The sequence below is a fragment of the Poromitra crassiceps genome (assembly GCF_964638095.1).
Source record: "Poromitra crassiceps genome assembly, chromosome: 4".
Taxonomy (NCBI): domain Eukaryota; kingdom Metazoa; phylum Chordata; class Actinopteri; order Beryciformes; family Melamphaidae; genus Poromitra; species Poromitra crassiceps.
In genome coordinates this window covers 12,551,401-12,569,952 of record NC_139626.1, presented here as the reverse complement: position 1 = coordinate 12,569,952, position 18,552 = coordinate 12,551,401, and the positions used below count along the sequence as shown (strand labels likewise).

Sequence of the window (18,552 nt, the reverse complement as noted above, 5' to 3'; positions counted from 1 at the left end):
TAGGAATCAATAAGCAGAAGCCATTCCTTCAGAATGTTGAAACCTTTAGGGGTGGTTTCGCAGACAAGGCTTAAGGCTAGTCCCAGACTAAAATGCTGTTTGAGCTGGCTTAACTCTAAGTCACTTGCACAGCCTTATCTTAATAGTCGTAGATTTAGCCTGTTCTGGATTAAAGAAAGCCGATTGCAAGAGGGTGGATCAAAGCTACTCTGAGACTAAATTGAAGCTTAAATTAATCCTCCAAAGCGGCAGGTTTAACTTCTGCTTAGTACTGTTTGTGAAAGGGAGCATGGACTATTTGGAATATCTAAATGAAGACCAATATGCATTACAGGGGCCAGCCAGACGAGTACTTGTGGATAGGAGTAATCCATTGAATCAGTTTGATGAAATAACTTTCCGAGACCTCTTTCGTATGTACAAAGAAAATGCATTGGAGATCATTACTTTGCTTGAGCCTAGACTTTCCTCTCTGTCTCAAAGAAGAAGGCCTCAGTTCTCTCTAAGTTGTGATCACTTTGAGGCATTGAATTCACTGCAAATTGCAGCCCAAGCTCTCTTCTTCTTTTGCTCAGTAGCAGCAGTATGGTTCTTACTTTCTATAGGACGAATCAGCTGATGTCACTTGCCACCCAGAAATGCGGAACCCCGCGGCAGTTAATAGTATGAGTTGTGCCAAACAAACGTTAATATCTCAAAAACTATACATCACATCGCTTATATTTTGACAGTCTGAGTGAGAGCAGAATTGGCTCAAGAGTTTGATGTATAATATATGCACGTCGTGTTAAAGTTGTGTGAACTGTCGCAGTTTTTAAAATGTAAACAGAGTTAGTCGGCTAGAGTCAGACACTCAAGCCTCGCGCCACTTGGGCTCCATAGGGTTCCATTGCCACCCAGTGACGCGATTTGTTTACCAAAATTCTGCTCGGCTGATCCCTCGTATAACTGGATGGTTTGCCACAATTTGTTTGAGTAGTTTTTTCATACTCACTATAGTTTTTTTTTCTGCCATTGTTTGGACTCAAGATTCACTCCAGTAATGGTGTTTTCAATTCTATTCCGGGTTTTGTTGAGCACCATTAGACCAACAGCCTTTGCTCCTACTTAAAGGAGAATTTCGTTTTCTTTTCAACCTGGACCCTATTCTCCACACTGTATGTGTCTAAGCCCATGGCACACCAAACGAACATTCTCAAACAAACACAAACAAACACGAACAAAGACAAATGTTCGTTTGGTGTGCCATAGCTGTCTGTCCTTGTCTGTTCGTGTTTGGCGATGTTCGGCGATGTTCTGTCATGTTTGCCAGGATTCGACTTGTTCAATCCGGCGTTGTTCGCTGTTCGCTGTTGTCTGGTAACTTCCCATGTTTTCAGTCGCGTATCCATGGAAACGGAGCTCACGCATGCGCGCTTAATGCATGCGGTTGTCTGGTCAGTTCGGTCAGAGGCAGAGCCTCCTAACGTTACACGCGACGCAGCAAACATACGTTTCTCTGCCAACCATGTGCCATCACACTGGGCATCAACAACACTAGCGGGAGACTTCTCCCATGCACTCCCGCAAACAAGTAATGTTTTGCGCAGCAAGGTTACATGAGGGAGAGAGAGAACATCCATGACGGCTAACAACGAGCTATGCTAATAACTAGCTAGCCGTTCAGAAACACATGTAAACAGCCGTGTGATCACTGAGAACGTCAGTAAAATAAGGAGAGAGCTGCAGGTGCTTATGCAGAACTAGTGCACGATTAAGTGCACAGTGGGTAATGACCCGCTGTGATGAAGAATATAGCCAGATTAACCAGGTTGATAGCAGAGAAAACACTGTTGCAGCTGCCATCAGCAGGACCTCCAAGCTTCAACTAGCGTTGCCTGCGGTTGCCTGTCACATGACGCCTTCATGGTCCCTCGATAAAGTCTGCAGAAATATGCACGTTCCCTCACCTCTCTCTCAAGAAGCGTCACGTGAGTGTGGCGTTTAAGGCCATCTGTCGCTACAAAAGAAATAAACTGGGTGTATCATTGTATTACTCGACAGATGTATAACTAACTTTGTCAGTCTGAGCCATCTTCTATGTGCTGTAACACAGTGCAGTTTCTATTTTTCTGGTGTTTCTTTTTTACATGTTTGGGACTGTTGTGCTGAATATGTTTGGTCGGTGTGCCATGCTTTCAAACAATCTCCAACATCTGCCAACATTCACAGACAATTGTCTGTTGGTGTTTGTTGGTGTTTGTTTGAGAATGTTTGATTGGTGTGCCATGGCAAGGGACTCATCGTGACATATTTTTTTCAAATTGGTCGAGTACTCACCGAGATAGCCTTGTTTACAGCTCGAGCAATGTGCTCAAACAACTACACAGTGTAACTACACAGGGCAATCCTGCACCGCATCGTCAATACACGTTCGCTAATATAACAGCTTGTTTTGCTGTCTGCGGGAAGGCTCAAACTGTCAATAGTGTTTGGCAACATGGAGGGAGAGAGAGGAGCAGGGAAGCTTGCGCTGTGTCAACACAGAGGATTTCACCTCTCGTCAACAGCGCTGTGCTGTGCTTCTTTCTCTCTCTCTCCCCTCGCCTCTTCATACACACATTTTCTCTGTCCCACAGTAAACCCCAGAGAATAATACTCATGTATAGAGTCGTTTCCATGTTGCCAGACACTATTGACAGTTTGAGCCTTCCCCAAGCAGTTTTATTAGCGAACGTGTATTGACGATGCGGTGCAGGATTGCCCTGTGTAGTTACACTGTGTAGTTGTTTGAGCACATTGCTCGAGCTGTAAACAAAGCTATCTCGGTGAGTACTCGACCAATTTGAAAAAATTATGTCACGATGAGTCCCTTAAGATACATTACAGTGTGGAGAATAGGGTCCAGGTTGAAAAGAAAAAAAATTCTCCTTTAACCTAATGAGGCTTGACCCAGGTGTTCTCATTTAGGCTTACTCCAGGACTCCATAGTCTCTGACTAACTAAGTCAGATTTAAGCCACGTTCATGCAAGCCACTTAAATGTCCTAGATTAACTAGTCCAAATTAGGCCTACTCCTGGCTTAGTCTAAGCCTTGTCTGCGAAACCGCCCCTTAGAGTCCGAATTTTGGAATGCCAACCCTGATCATCAGGTACGGATGCTTTGCACCTGTATCCTGCTCTGTTTACCCACAATCCAAGGTGCAAGCTAACACATGCTGTCTCTCTCTCCCCTCTTGCTACTTCTCCCCTGGATCACTGTTTGCCCCCATATCTTCTCCCCTGTCTCTCCCTGCAGGGGAAAGTGGCGCAGACGGCTTGTATGTCGGCCTGTAAGCATCTGTCCACATCGCTGATGCAGATGCTGCTGGACACAGAGCTCAAACAGATCAGCATGGGGGCCGTTCAGCAGTTCAACTTGGACGTCATTCAGTGTGAATGTGAGTATTTATCATTCATGTTCTGTTATGTTATATCTGCTCTATTTGACAGTCTGGATTCCGACACAGGTCTGTAAAGAATTGAATTAGTTTTTTAGAAATGGCACCACCACGTTTGGAGAATTATTATTATTTATTTTATTTTTTTCCTTCCAAATTTTCACCGTGGCTAAGCTCGTTTCAACAGGCTACTGGATGTTGTTGCCTCCCGGTCACATTATAAAACATAGGATTTGGACAAGTCAGCATTGTTTTGTTTCGCTACCAAAAGTGAACTAGTTTCCAGGTCAGTAAACAGCCTCACCACTATCCCGAGAGCTCCTCCATGATCTTTTGATGTGCCGTACTGTCTTGCCAGATTCAGTGGTTTTCCACCCAATTGGGCTGTTTTGGATTGCATTGTGCGGGGGGGAAATGGGCACTTGTTTAGTTCTTTATGCATTTTTGGGCTGGAAAGCATCAGCTGTGGTCATACACAGAGACATAGGGAGAACATGCCTTTGCCCACAGGCATGTAGGCGGAATTTGTGTTTGTGTGTAGGTCAACCAAAGTTCAGTGCTGAGTTAAGTGTTGCAGGGATGTCACAACAAGACAATATCTTCTTTCCATTCTATTGTGTTCTGTTCTAATGTGATACTGACACAAAGCAACAGATCGTATCATTGTAGCACTGACTCCAGGGAATCCAGAGGCGTTGATACTTTACTCAAAGGCACGGTTCAAACAACAAGACCGAGCATTTTCATTTGAACTCACATTTACTTAAGGACAATCAAATTTGTTACTAATAATTATAAATAGAATAATAATTTATTTTTGAGTTAGAAGCTGGATCACTGGAGGGTTAAACACCACACCACCCCAATCTCATAATGTTAATAATAATAATAATAATAATAATAATAATAATAATAATAAAAATAATAATAAAAATACATTTTATTTATTACACGACATAGTTAAAAAAAAACAAGCAGCAAATATCAAGGCAATGAAACAGTAATTCAAAAGTTGTGAGTTTTGTTGAACTGTTCAGTTTTTTTCATTGTTTTTTCCAACTTACAGTACATTGAATTACTAGTATAATAATTCTTATTAACAGCCTAGAAATGGAAAACAATAGCCATTTGGTATCATTTGCTCATTCCTGGTATTTCCAGAAAAACATGCTGAGTATGGTGGCTCACCTGGTGGCACGCGTACTGCGGTGGCTCAGTCCTTTGCGTGGCTGACGCGGGTTCGAGTCTGACCTGAGATCCTTTGCTGCGTGTCATCCCCTCTCTCTCCCCACCTTTCCTGTCTGCCTACTGTCCTGTCTAATAAAGGCAAAATGCCCCAAAAATCATCTTAAAAAAATACAAGCTGATGGTGGAAAAGGGAACCCACTTGGATTAAAAGACCAAATTTGTAGTATAATTTATTTTATATATATATATACATTATATAAATAAATATATATATACATTTAAAAATATATATATATTTCTTTTCTTTTCTTTTTTCCTTCTTTTTTTACTATCTTGCTGCTAGTAGATTATAGGTTTATATGTTTCAAAGCTTGTGCAATTGTGATCTAAGCAACACATTTGGCCACAATCGATATAACGGGAATTATCGCGATATTCACAAAATAATAATAATGTGGGTCTGCTGTCTTGGCCCACTGTGGTTATGTAACCTATAGCACTGTTGCACAGAGAACACATTGGGATAGTCGGCTTGCCTCTCTTTATATCAGTCGAAATTGTGATAACAATGATTGTGAATAAAAGATTATTTTTGATAAACCTAGTTTGACTGCTTGCCTTTTAGAGGTCCAAGACCTGCTCTGCATTTCTTTACAAGGTCACATAATAAGCCCACTGATGCCTTACTGCATGTTTGTTTGTCCTTAGTGTTTGCCAGCTCCGAGCCCGTCCCTGGCTTCCAAGGAGACACACTCCAGCTGGCCTTCATCGACCTGCGACAGGTAAATCATCCCACCCAGCTTACTTACCTGTCTCACTTCACCTGCCTCACACCTCCACCTGCCCAACCACCTCTCTGTCACCGTTCAGCCGTCTCTCCTCTCACCTTTTTGGTTTGTCTCATTTTCCTGTAGGGATGCACATAATGACCTGCTTCTCATGGCCGATACGATAACCGATTATTTCACATTTTTGTATTTTAAAAAGAAATTCATAATAATAACCTGTAGTTTATGGAGAGCTGAGGGTGAGAAAGGCTAAGATGTAGTGAGCAAAGATGGATGATGTAATATTCCATAGCTCTGACCTTACCCAATCTAACTGACATTGGCTTTTATCAAGCATTTTGCCTCAAAATCCAAATGAAATGCTTTGACATATTCTGTCAAATCAGACATGTCAATGCATTAAATAGGTTATGAGCAAAGTGCATCAGTCAATACAAAAATAAAAGCTTTTCTAGAAGTGAAAGCCTATGGCCGCTTATTCTGCAGATAAAACACAATGAAAAAAGGCATATGGTTAGGGCTGGGTATCGTTCAAAAAGATTTGATACCGATACGGTACCTTAACTTCGATACCGGTTCCTTAGCGATACTTTTTTCCGATACCAATTTTAGAAAAATCCTTTTGACGAGCCCACCCGGGCGGTGGGCACTCGAGGACATGCGGACGGGCACGCATTCCTTCAGCGCTCACAGCGTCCCAGGTGGGAATCGAACCCAGGACCTTCTAGCTGTGAGGCGACAGCGCTTACCGCTGCACCACCATGCCCCTCTTCTTACCTTTATTACCTTGTCTTACCTTTTCACTTTTCACCCCTCACCTGTCTAAAAAAAATAATCTCTCTATCTCTATCTCTCTCTCTCTCAAACACACACACACATACACACACTTTGTCTCCCTCTCTGTAGTAAATGTCGGTGGTATGTTAAGTGTTGATAGGTGTCATTAAGCTCTTAATGTAGCTTGGCTGTTGACCTGTTAATCTGAGCCTGAGGTAGAGGCATGGCTCTGCATCAACAGGTCCAGGTCATATAGAGGGGACCATGTTGAAGTATTTAGTTGACTGTTATTCCTATGCATGCATTATAAACACAGTCTGTTATTCCTATGCATGCATTATAAACACAGTCCATAATGCATGGAAAGAGTTGAGAGATATGTGTCTGTGACCCCAAACCATCTGCTTTTCAGCTCGAGGGCTTGATTCTCTCTCTGTGATGCACTTCATAAAGCCCCAGACACACCGAGCTGACAGTCAGCCGTCGGCCATGTCTGAGCGTCTGTCGCTCTACTGCGACGCATCGGTCTGCATCTAGCTGCCGCTACTCCTTTCAAGTGTTTTCGGTGTGTCAGCCCCTTTAGACAAAAATATGTCCAGGTTGCCTTTAATGTAGCCTGGCTGCTTGACATGTTAAGCCTAGCCTCAGGTATAGGGCAGGTGAGGCATCAACAGGCTGAGGTTACACAGAGGTCGTCCTTTCGCAGATTATAGCAGAAATCTAGGAGCTAGGCTCTGTTTGCTAACCACAGTAACCCAGCTATTGTGCATCCTTCATCTGTTAACATCAACCATTGATACCAAGTGTTTGAGACTCCCTGTTGCCTTGAATAAACGAGTTAACAGGATACACCCCCTGAGCAATAGAATAAACCACTTAACAGGATACACCCCCCTGACTGAGCAATAGAATAAACCAGTTAACAGGATACACCCCCCTGACTGAGCAATAGAATAAACCAGTTAACAGGATACACCCCCCTGACTGAGCAATAGAATAAACCAGTTAACAGGATACACCCCCCTGACTGAGCAATAGAATAAACCAGTTAACAGGATACACCCCCCTGACTGAGCAATAGAATAAACCAGAGCCGTGTCAATAGAAGAGTCCCGACATCTCCATTCACTCCAATGGACCAGTTTTTTAAGGTCCTGGATTAAGCAGCACTGTCGAGTTGCCGCAAAATAGACAGTTTGTGTTGTACTCTGAAAGGGTTTTTCCCCCCTTGAATCAAATTGTACATTATCAGCTTTATTTTAGCATGCAAAAGTAGCGCGAGACCCATTCCTGGCTGTTCATTGGCTAATGAGTCTCGCATTTTGGTCCTCCGCTGACGCCACTCTCTCTCTAGAGGACACTAGAATAAACCAGTTAACAGGATACACCCCCCTGACTGAGCAATAGAATAAACCAGTTAACAGGATACACCCCCCTGACTGAGCAATAGAATAAACCAGTTAACAGGATACACCCCCCTGACTGAGCAATAGTAGCTTACTGCTAAGTAGCGCTGCAACCATTCATCCATTAATTGATTAGTCGATCGACAGAAAAATAATCAATAACAATTTTTTGATAATCGTTTTGAGTAATTTTTTTAAGGGGGGGGAGTACAAATCCTTTGTTTGCAGCTTGTTAAATGTGAATATTTTCTGATTTCCGGGGGGGGGGGTCACAGCTCCGTAGCCAACTCTTTCTATAGCACACAATACAAGTCAATGGGACAATACAAGTCAATGCGATAATAGAAACCGCTGGGCGACGTTCAAAGTCAAGACTCCGAAGTGGACAAAGGGAAGGAAAGGAGAGAGGGATTTCTTGGGTTTCAAGAGCGCCGCCCTGCAGGTCTTATTGTGTGAAGGGGAAGGTGATACCAACATCGCTCTGTCACAGCAATGATGATTTATCACACACACAATGATCTCACTCTCAGACACATCCCAGTCAACACAATAACACAGACACCTAACAGTGTATATCAAGTATCTAATAAGGAGTAGGGCCATCCCTTGCCTTGTTCTGCTGTCTTTTGAGGGACCATGGACTTCCCATAAATGTCCACTGATGTTGAGCTCTGCTGACAAATATGGAATGGGGGATAATTTTTGCTCCGCCTTTCATTCTGCCAGTAGTAAGATCATAATTCATGCACAACAACTTGCTTATTGACTATCAATAAGCAGTAATTAGGAGGTTATTGAGGGAAAACTTAGTTAATGGCCTACTAGTTGTAGAATATGATCATGCAGAATAAGGCATTAATAAGTGCTTTATAATGGCTAATATGCTACTAATATGCATGCTAATAAGCGGCTAGTTAGTGGTTAATAAGTGTACCTTAAAATAAAGTGTTATCCAAGTTACATACGAGGAATGTAACTTAGTGGACTTAGTGTCTGTATGCAGCGTAGCGGTCAGGTCAATATACAGAGATAAAGAAGTAGGAAAGATATCTAAAGACAATCACAATGTTGCAATCAAATCAAATATATATATACAATATGTACATGAGTGGAGTGTTCTGTGGATATTAAATATGAATTTCTGTTGAATTTACATTAAATTTATAGTCGAGGTTAAATAGGTGTTAAATAGGCCGTGAATTTACAGTCTGAGTTAAATATGAGTTTACATTGAATTTCCATGAAATGTACATGCCTCTTGTACCTCTTGCATGAGCTAACATGGACGGAGCCTGCTCTAGTGTAGACTGGGAAGGCTTTAACTGCTGCGTTTTTGCAAACGTGGTAATGAAGACTAGGCCTCAGTCAGCTGAATAATGGCATTAGCACTAAGCTGTTCTTTCACTACACCTCAACACCACCCAAACATCCAGCTGCTTCACCCTGTGACATTAGCATACACTGAGAAGGATCATCTCCATTAGGTTAACTAGGGGTCGTGGGGGCTGGAGGGAGGGGCTACTCATTTTAAATGTTCCTGTTCACACTTAACACACATAATTTTGCAGTAGAACCCCTAACCCTAAACCTTTACATTTCAGAGCCTCTACTTTTTTTTTTTTTTTACTTTTACTTGAGTAAACAAGTTGAATCAGTACTTCTACTTTTACCAGTCTTTTTTTACACAAGTAACTGTACTTCTACTTAAGTAAAGTATGTGTGTACTTTCCCATCTCTGCCCTCCCCCCCACACACACGCACACACAACACCCACTTATCTAGTCTATAGGCTCTTTCACACCAGTCTTGAAAGCCAAAAAATGCACGGAAAATAGGATTCGCGCCTCCCATGTGAAAGTCGTGAACGCGCGTTGGTGGATAATTGTTTTACGCCTTTTGTCCCGCCACGGTAGGTAGTCACAACGCCGGGTTACCTGGCAACCCGCCTCCATTTGAAAGCGTCGTCGCAGCGAGCCGGAAAAGGTGCGAATGGTCAGCTCATTCATAAAAAAATTACAGGGGAAATCACCTCATGTAGCAAGAAAGTGCACGAGTGAAAGTAAAAAAAGTAGCCTATACAATCATGACTGCAGGGACGCCAGGAGGAATGCTCCGTGCGGTTAGGCTTTATGCTCAAACGATGTTGACATTAGTAGGTAAAATTAACGGATATAATAATAAGCTTCAGAGGGCTATAGCTGTCTGTGGCGAGTTGGTCTGAGGATATTCCCCCTCGAAATCAGTTCATCATACAGTAGGCTAGGCTACACTAACCTATGAAAATATTAATTTGAGCGAGGAGCTGAGTGGAAATGCCTCCAGCGGCTCGCCTTTCAATCCGGGAGCAGTGGCTGTCGCCTGAAAGGACACCGCGGGATGGGAATGTGGCCGTCCTGCTGGCCTGTGTGTGAAAGCAATTTTGTGGCGAGGCTGCCAGGCTTTGCAGGCTTTCTGCAAAGCCTTTTTGCGCGATCTGTGTGTGAAAGAGCCTTTCCTCTCTCTCCAGGGTATCCGCGGGGTCTTGAAAAGTATTAAAAGTTGATGAATCAATTTAGAGAAAATTAATGTCCTTAACAAGTTTTTTAAATTCTTAATTGCCATTTGAGATGTATTAAATTTTGTAGCTATTGTACTGATGGTGTTAATTGAGCACATGATATCGTCATATCGGTCGCAGACCCCTGAATTGAATCGATATTGTATCATGGCAGACTGTGCGATATCAGCAAATGTATTGTTGTCCAAATAATCTATATATCGCATTGTAATGAAACTTGTGATTTACACCCCTATAGTTGATGTGACAAAAGGTCTTAAAATATATTTAAAATGTCTTAAAAGGTATTGAATTTAACTTCTAACAGGATTCCTGCATATACCCGGTCTCTCTCGCTCTCTCACACACACACACACACACACACACACACACACACACACACACACACACACATTGAGGTTACTGTATGTGTTGTGTGTCTGAAGATGAAATGCTGACCATGGTGATGTTGGTGTGTGTGCTACATGCAGCTCCTGGACTTGTTCATGGTGTGGGACTGGTCCACATACCTGGCAGACTACGGCCAGTCCACTTCCAAATACCTGAGAGTGAACCCAGCCACAGCCCTGGCTCTGCTGGAGAAGTGAGTGCATCTGGCTTTCCAAAGTCTGAGACTGTGGGCCTCCCCTCAGAAAAAGCATAAATGAGCTGAGCTCTTAGTCACACATAGCGTGGTGTTTTGCATGGGACAAGTGCTGTAAATGTTTGCTGCTTTGTTTCCCTGCTCCTCTTCCTCTCTACTCCTCTTCCTCTCTGCTCCTCTTCCTCTCTGCTCCTCTTCCTCTCTGCTCCTCTTCCTCTCTGCTCCTCTTCCTCTCTGCTCCTCTTCCTCTCTTCTCTTGTGCTGCCTGCCTGCTGCCATGCAGAGTCTACAGGGGGTACGTTACCTTTGCTCCTCAGGGGCACTGATTACATTTTCCTCTTTGCTCTGTGATACTATTGCACAGAAAACCATCATGTAAGGTTTACCTAGTGCCGTCATAAAGTCATAGTCCAGATCAGTGGTTCTCAACATGGGGTCCGGGACCCCAGGACCACCAGGAGTCCTTGAGGGGGTCCACACCAAATGGATGAATTGTTCAACCTCACCATTATTCCATTTACAAGATGTTAACACAATTAGAGAATGTAGAAGAATGAGTGTTTGGATCATAGCTTCACTGTCATCTCTGTAGCTACAAGACAGATAGTCATGGAATTCTGCACAAAATCATATTGTCAGGGCGCTTGATTGGTCCTACATAGCTGTCAGGCTGAAGTGGGTGGAGCCTATGGGACGCTGATGCGGGAGTCTTTAAGAAGGGCTTCCCGGGTTGGTGTGACGTCTCTCTGTGGACCTTGCGGCAAGATGGCGATTACTGTGTGTAGGGATGCCATGGTGTGTGGACATTTTCCCACCGAGTGATGAAGACGTGACAACACCGGTTTTAACGGTGACACCATATAAATAAAGTTTAAAAAAATCTCCAGAGCTCCTCTGCCCCTCCCCTCCATGCTGCTGCTCACTCGTGCACATGTTATGTAATCGGTGTATGCCCCACCACCGTGTAACACCGACTACCGCGACAAGCCTCACTGTGTGCCATGACCGAGTCAATATTCCAAGTATTGTCCACGTGTTATATGTCTACAAATGAACTGGAAAAGGTGCACCAAGGCGACACGCTAGTGAACCAGGAACCCGAAGCTAGCGTGACCAGCTACCGAGTAAGCTTCATCCTAACACATTCACTGCCAATGGCGAGTTGACTCGTCAAAAAAATTCCAACGGTTCACTGCCAATGACGAGTTGAGACGTAAAAAAAAAAAAAAAAAATTTTTTTGACGGTGCTACGTGGATCAATGCCCCCCACGTCTCCTATAAAAATATTGGAGCGACCGAACGTGTACAACCCATTCCACCGACCCACTAAGTGGCGACAGTGCTCTCCATTCTAGAGGAAGGCAAGCAAAAAGCAGTGTCAGGAAGCCATTCTCATGAAAATGGATTGGCGAAAACGCTTTCGCGCTTGGGAGCTGGCGGTGGGGTTTTGCAAATTTGCATAATAGATTACGGGTGGAACACACTTTGAAACACGCAGCATAAATAAGACCAGAATCGCAAAAGCTTCATCAAAGCTCTCAGAACCCCAAGAAACGAGCGAGCCCATCCATCCAGACTTGCCCAGCGGCCGCCAGGCAGACAGGCAGACAGGCACAGCAGCAGCAAAGCAGTGAGCTGGTGACGCGAGGTTACAGCAGCAGCAGCAACGAGCTTGTGACACGCTCGCTGCAGCCAAGAAGAACACACACGGAGGGAGGAGTTTGAAGGAAAGGGGTGTTTCCTGCTGTTATGGAGGAAATTACTGTTCAAAACTATTGTTTAGATTTCTGACGTCTTACTGATGCCAAAAATGAATGGTTAAAGTGACTGTTCTATCGAATTTCACAAAAAGCCGTTTATCTCAGAATAAATTTACAGACGCTGAAACCATGCTGTATTCAACTGCTAATGCTTACATAACTACTAACTCTACAAACTAACTCTTTTAGACAGAGAAAGCACACATTCTATTAGTTCTTTTGAGATATTGTGTGTTCACAAAATCCTAACAGAAACGAATCCTCGGCTTTTGAAAGATGAGCCAGAATCCTCAAAAAAACCCTCTGGCAGAAGCTAACTACAGTTTTGAAAAACGGCTGGCAGTGAATGTGTTAAGCTTACTCAGTCTGACAGCTTCTTTAACACTGTGCTCACGGCTAACAAGCTATTGGAAGCCTACACAACGATAATAACAATACCGATGCCCAGAGTTGTGGCCTGATGTGACAATATCTAACAATGGAAATATTTTCCGATTCGGTTCAAATTTACAAATTTCATCAAATTAGTGTATGTGGCCCTAATGTGGACAAAATTTGGGTCCTTGATATGAAAAGGATTGAGAATCACTGGTCTAGATCATAGTAAGTACTGCTGCGGGACATGACGTGTTACGTTTCTGCTTCTGTGGGACATGATGTGTTACGTTTCTGCTTCTGTGGGACATGACGTGTTACGTTTCTGCTTCTGTGGGACATGACGTGTTACGTTTCTGCTTCTGTGGGACATGATGTGTTACGTTTCTGCTTCTGTGGGACATGACGTGTTACGTTTCTGCTTCTGTGGGACATGACGTGTCACGTTTCTGCTTCTGTGGGACATGACGTGTTACGTTTCTGCTTCTGTGGGACATGATGTGTTACGTTTCTGCTTCTGTGGGACATGACGTGTTACGTTTCTGCTTCTGTGGGACATGACGTGTTACGTTTCTGCTTCTGTGGGACATGACATGTCACGTTTCTGCTTCTGTGGGACATGACGTGTTACGTTTCTGCTTCTGTGGGACATGATGTGTTACGTTTCTGCTTCTGTGGGACATGACGTGTTACGTTTCTGCTTCTGCGGGACATGACGTGTTACGTTTCTGCTTCTGCGGGACATGAAGTGTTACGTTTCTGCTTCTGCGGGACATGACGTGTTACGTTTCTGCTTCTGTGGGACATGACGTGTTACGTTTCTGCTTCTGTGGGACATGACGTGTTACGTTTCTGCTTCTGTGGGACATGACGTGTCACGTTTCTGCTTCTGTGGGACATGACGTGTTACGTTTCTGCTTCTGTGGGACATGACGTGTTACGTTTCTGCTTCTGTGGGACATGATGTGTTACGTTTCTGCTTCTGTGGGACATGAAGTGTTACGTTTCTGCTTCTGTGGGACATGACGTGTTACGTTTCTGCTTCTGCGGGACATGACGTGTTACGTTTCTGCTTCTGCGGGACATGACGTGTTACGTTTCTGCTTCTGTGGGACATGAAGTGTTACGTTTCTGCTTCTGTGGGACATGACGTGTTACGTTTCTGCTTCTGCGGGACATGACGTGTTACGTTTCTGCTTCTGCGGGACATGACGTGTCACGTTTCTGCTTCTGTGGGACATGAAGTGTTACGTTTCTGCTTCTGTGGGACATGACGTGTTACGTTTCTGCTTCTGCGGGACATGACGTGTTACGTTTCTGCTTCTGTGGGACATGACGTGTTACGTTTCTGCTTCTGTGGGACATGACGTGTCACGTTTCTGCCAAACAGAATCTCAAATGGTCTAAGTCAGGGGTAGGCAACCTGTGGCTCTGGACAAAATAGGCAGCTGCTCTTCTGTTTGCTACAGTATTGTGTATTGTGTTTGTTGTTCATTACGTTTATGTGATGTTACATTGGCGGGTCAAGTCCCGGCTTCTATTGTTTTATTGTTTTAATTATTTTATTGTTCTTACTCCTTTTATCTGCTTCTCCCTTTTCTCTCCTTTTAATCTCTATCATATCCTGTATTGTGTTGCATTTTTTACTTAGTATTCCTGCACTTTACCTGTTTTACCTGTGAAGCACTTTGGTTCAGCTGCTGCTGTTTGTAAATGTGCTATATAAATAAAGTTGACTTGACTTGACTTGACTAAAGCAGAGTCCTGCGCGGGTCTGATTTTCATGACCCGACCTGATTTTCAAGACCCTCCTTCCCCTCCCTCTCTCCCCTCTCTCCCCTCCCTCTCCCCCCTCTCCTCCCACTCCCCCCTCTCTCCCCTCCCTCTCCCCCCTCTCTCCCCTCTCCCCCCACTCCCCCCTCTCTCCCCTCTCTCTCTCTTCAGAATGAAAGACAGCAGCAAGAAGAACAACATCTTCTCTCAGTTCAGGAAGAATGACAGAGACAAACAGAAGCTGATAGAGACTGTGGTCAAACAGCTGAGGAGCCTCGTCAACGGCATGTCCTCCTAGACACACACACACACAAAGATGCACACATGTGCGCATACACACACACATACAGGAGTGAAATGTATGGATACCAACATGTCAGACACACACACACACGAGGAGGAGAACCATGACAACAAAGACATACAGAACATCCACACTGGGACATCACACACACACATGCACGTGTGCACACACACACAGAAAAGGGAACGATAGACAGCATACACACACAAGGCAAACATCAGATTAAGGCACAACAACACGAACACACAGTACAAGGCATGCAGGGAACACACACACACACACATCCTCTCCTTACAGTTGTACATGACTGAATACTCTGTAAATATCCATCCTACTAAACAGTTGTCAGATGTTAAAAAGGAACGAGCGGTCAAATGTTTTTCATGTCTTTTTAATGGCTATGAGAAGACAAAGTATGTTTTGTACATTTGTGAGAGTGCAATGATTGGGAATTGGGAGGTGGGTACAGCAAAGGACACAAGTACTGGGACAGTGAGGTCAAAGGTCAGCACTTACACCCTTAATGTTGGAATGTGTATTTGGTGACTTAACGGGGGGGTCGTGTGCACCACATCTTAACGAGGGGGTCGTGTGCACCACATCTTAACGAGGGGGTCATGTGCACCACATCTTAACTCATTGAGTGCCAGCCACTTTTGGAGAACGGACGCTCCCAGTGCTAGAGTTTCAGAGCGTTTTCAGTGATTTCTCGAGGCCCACAGAATATTGTGTGATATTACTATGTAAACAACGAGCACGCACAAAGAACGATGAGACTCTCTTCTATCATCTGCAAAAAAAAGTTTATTGATCCCATTTTCCCTTCTTTAGTTATGAGCCGGAGAAGATTGGCTGTTTTGAGCAAAAAGACACTTTTCAAATTAGAAGCTGAGTTATTCCGCCTTTTGTGAAATGCAGCATTTCAAGCACATTCACTGAGTCTGAAGATAATATTTTCTGATGTAGTGACGTGGTGTAGTTGTGTGGTGCCTGCGTGCCCCACCCCCCTCTCCCCCCCTCAGCTGCAAACTCCTCCCCACACTAACACACAGCCACACGCACCCAGTCTATTTTCGGAGCGCTCCGTTTTTTTGCGCCGGCTCCCAGCGCGACAAGGAAATGCCAAACCGGACTGCAGGGAAATTGACGACTAAAGTCGTCATTGGCACTCAATGAGTTAACGAGGGGGTCATGTGCACCACATCTTAACGAGGGGGTCATGTGCACCACATCTTAACGAGGGGGTCATGTGCACCACATCTTAACACATCTTAACGAGGGGGTCATGTGCACCACATCTTAACGAGGGGGTCATGTGCACCACATCTTAACGAGGGGGTCGTGTGCACCACATCTCTTGCACAAACAGACACACACAGTCACTTACAGATGGTTATAACTTGGAAAGATAAACATTCTAAATTGAACCCCAGCTCACTTCCTGTTGCAGCGTTTACTACTACAATAGGACAGGACGGACAATTCCATGAAAATCGTACGGCCTATAGAAGCGGCTGCACCACTTAGAAATGACTAAACTTTAATTTAACAAAACTCTGTTAAAACCTAGTATATGACTGGAGCATGTTCCGGCCAACCAATGCTGTAACTTCATCACTCACTCACTCACTCAGTCAGTCAGTCAGTGACAGACATTCTGACCCTGCCAAAAAGAGAGGGCTTTCATTTCATACAGGTTATGTTAGTGTATTTTGATAGAATGACCAATACTTTTTTCTGGATGTGAAAACATAAATGATGTCTTTGTAATGGTTTTCTATCATTGTGTTGTAGATTTTACAAAATGATAGAAGTTATAGAAGCCAAATAGAATATGCCCTGCCCAAATTTCCATTTTCACCTGCTCGCCTTAACCCATTGATACCTGATGCAGCATTTGTGTCTGTATCCCTTTAAGACCGCACACCGCATGACGCGGTTCGCGGTCTTAAAGGGATACACACACAAATGACAGATATACACGCAAATGCTGCATCAGGTATCAATGGGTTAATGGGTTAACATCTGGTAAGAGGGAGGGGGAATATTCTGTTCAGCTGTTTATTCAAGCTAACAGCCAGACAATCACAACATGCTATCAAAGCTTCATGGAAACAATTGAACCTGAATAAGACCTTAACCAGAGTATGACACGTACCTGAGTGAGACGTACCTGAGTGACACGTACCTGAGTGACACGTACCTGAGTGACACGTACCTGAGTGACACGTACCTGTGTGGGTTGGCTAGCATACAAACATAGCACATAATAGCAAACAATGCGAGACCAAATGAAACTCATTGTCCCAGTACTTCCTATTGTCATGTATGTACGTACGTACTGTATGTATGTATGCAAAACCTCACTGTTAAAGAGTTAAAGCGATGATTGATTGATCGATAGATAGATAGATAGATAGATAGATAGATAGATAGATAATGAATGAATGGATGATGACGTCTAGAAAGACTGATGTTCATAAAAAGGAGTGGAGGGTTTTGTCCAACCTCTTGGTGGCTTTGCTTGCTGTTTGTCATTTTTTTCCTCACATTTTGCGTTGGAGTTGTTTAGCCGATGCCCTTCTACGGAGAGTTTCATGACTGAGCAGGTAGGGGTTCAGCGAGATTGAACCTGTGACTTTCTTGTTACAGTACAGTCTCTCTAACCACTAGTCCACCTCACTGAATTGTGGCTAACGCCATCGCGTCTGTGTGAAATGTGGTTATTTTTAACGATCATATATATCCGCTGTGAGTGTTTTTTCAGCCTGGTGCTTGACAGGTAAAGGTTTAAATTGAAGAAATGGCAAGCTGCCAAAAAAAAACTCAACAAGGATGTTTGATTGTTAGAGATTCCACACAATGTAATACAGGTCGGAGCTGATTTACTGTACATAGACTGCATTTACATGGACATGAGTATCCTGTTTTTGCGCATGTAAACATCATATCCCGATTTCAGAAACCTGGATAAGCCCGGTTTTGCTAGCTGGAGTACTCTGAAAGAAACCAGGAAGTATCCTGGTTTCACGTAAAACAAACATGCAACAGTAGTTGCATGTTTGTTTTTTTAACCATTGAGAGTAAGCTCTCTTTTTCAAGGATGCCCGGATTACAGCATACAGTATACAACAATTAAAAAAATGTAATTACAATTTTTTTTTTTTAGATTGCAGCACATATAAAACAATAAAAAATCACATGAAATCACAGGTGTAGACAAATAAGAGGGCTACGTAAAGCAGGTGCATGCAATCCCTATGCAATACATCCTCGAGTCGCGCCTTATGGAGACCAGTCGGTCCAGTTTGAGAGTCATGAATCTTGTTCCATCTATCAGGAGCGTAAAAGGTGAAAATGGTCTTTCCTGACTCACTATTATTCATACGTGGAGTGACCCATCTAATGTGTGTCTGTGAGCGTGTTTGATATCCTGTAGCACTGAAACTTAAAAGCGAAGACAAATACAATGGAAACTTTTGCACACAAGGAACACATTGAACTTTCTAAATATGAAGTATAACAACTTTTCCTCAGAAATGCCTACAGCATTACAGAGTGTTGAATTTATGGCCCTGACTATTATCACAGGGATATGTCTTATTTAAACGCCATATCCCAA

The 18,552-nt window shown here is 43.5% G+C and overlaps 1 protein-coding gene across 2 annotated transcripts in view; it reads left to right on the top strand.

Annotated features, from left to right (window-relative positions):
• exoc6 (exocyst complex component 6) overlaps positions 1-15,401 on the top strand; it is a gene marked incomplete at its 5' end in the record, with an annotated part of 76,760 nt that extends 61,359 nt beyond the window's left edge. For both annotated transcript variants that reach the window (XM_083634854.1, XM_083634855.1), the window contains 4 exons: positions 3,278-3,419; positions 5,316-5,389; positions 10,606-10,718; positions 14,798-15,401. In XM_083634854.1, coding sequence (XP_083490980.1) covers positions 3,278-3,419; positions 5,316-5,389; positions 10,606-10,718; positions 14,798-14,924 — 456 coding nt within the window. In that variant the 3' untranslated portion in view covers positions 14,925-15,401. The remainder of the gene's footprint in view (positions 1-3,277; positions 3,420-5,315; positions 5,390-10,605; positions 10,719-14,797) is intronic.
• Between the last annotated feature and the right edge of the window lie 3,151 nt (positions 15,402-18,552).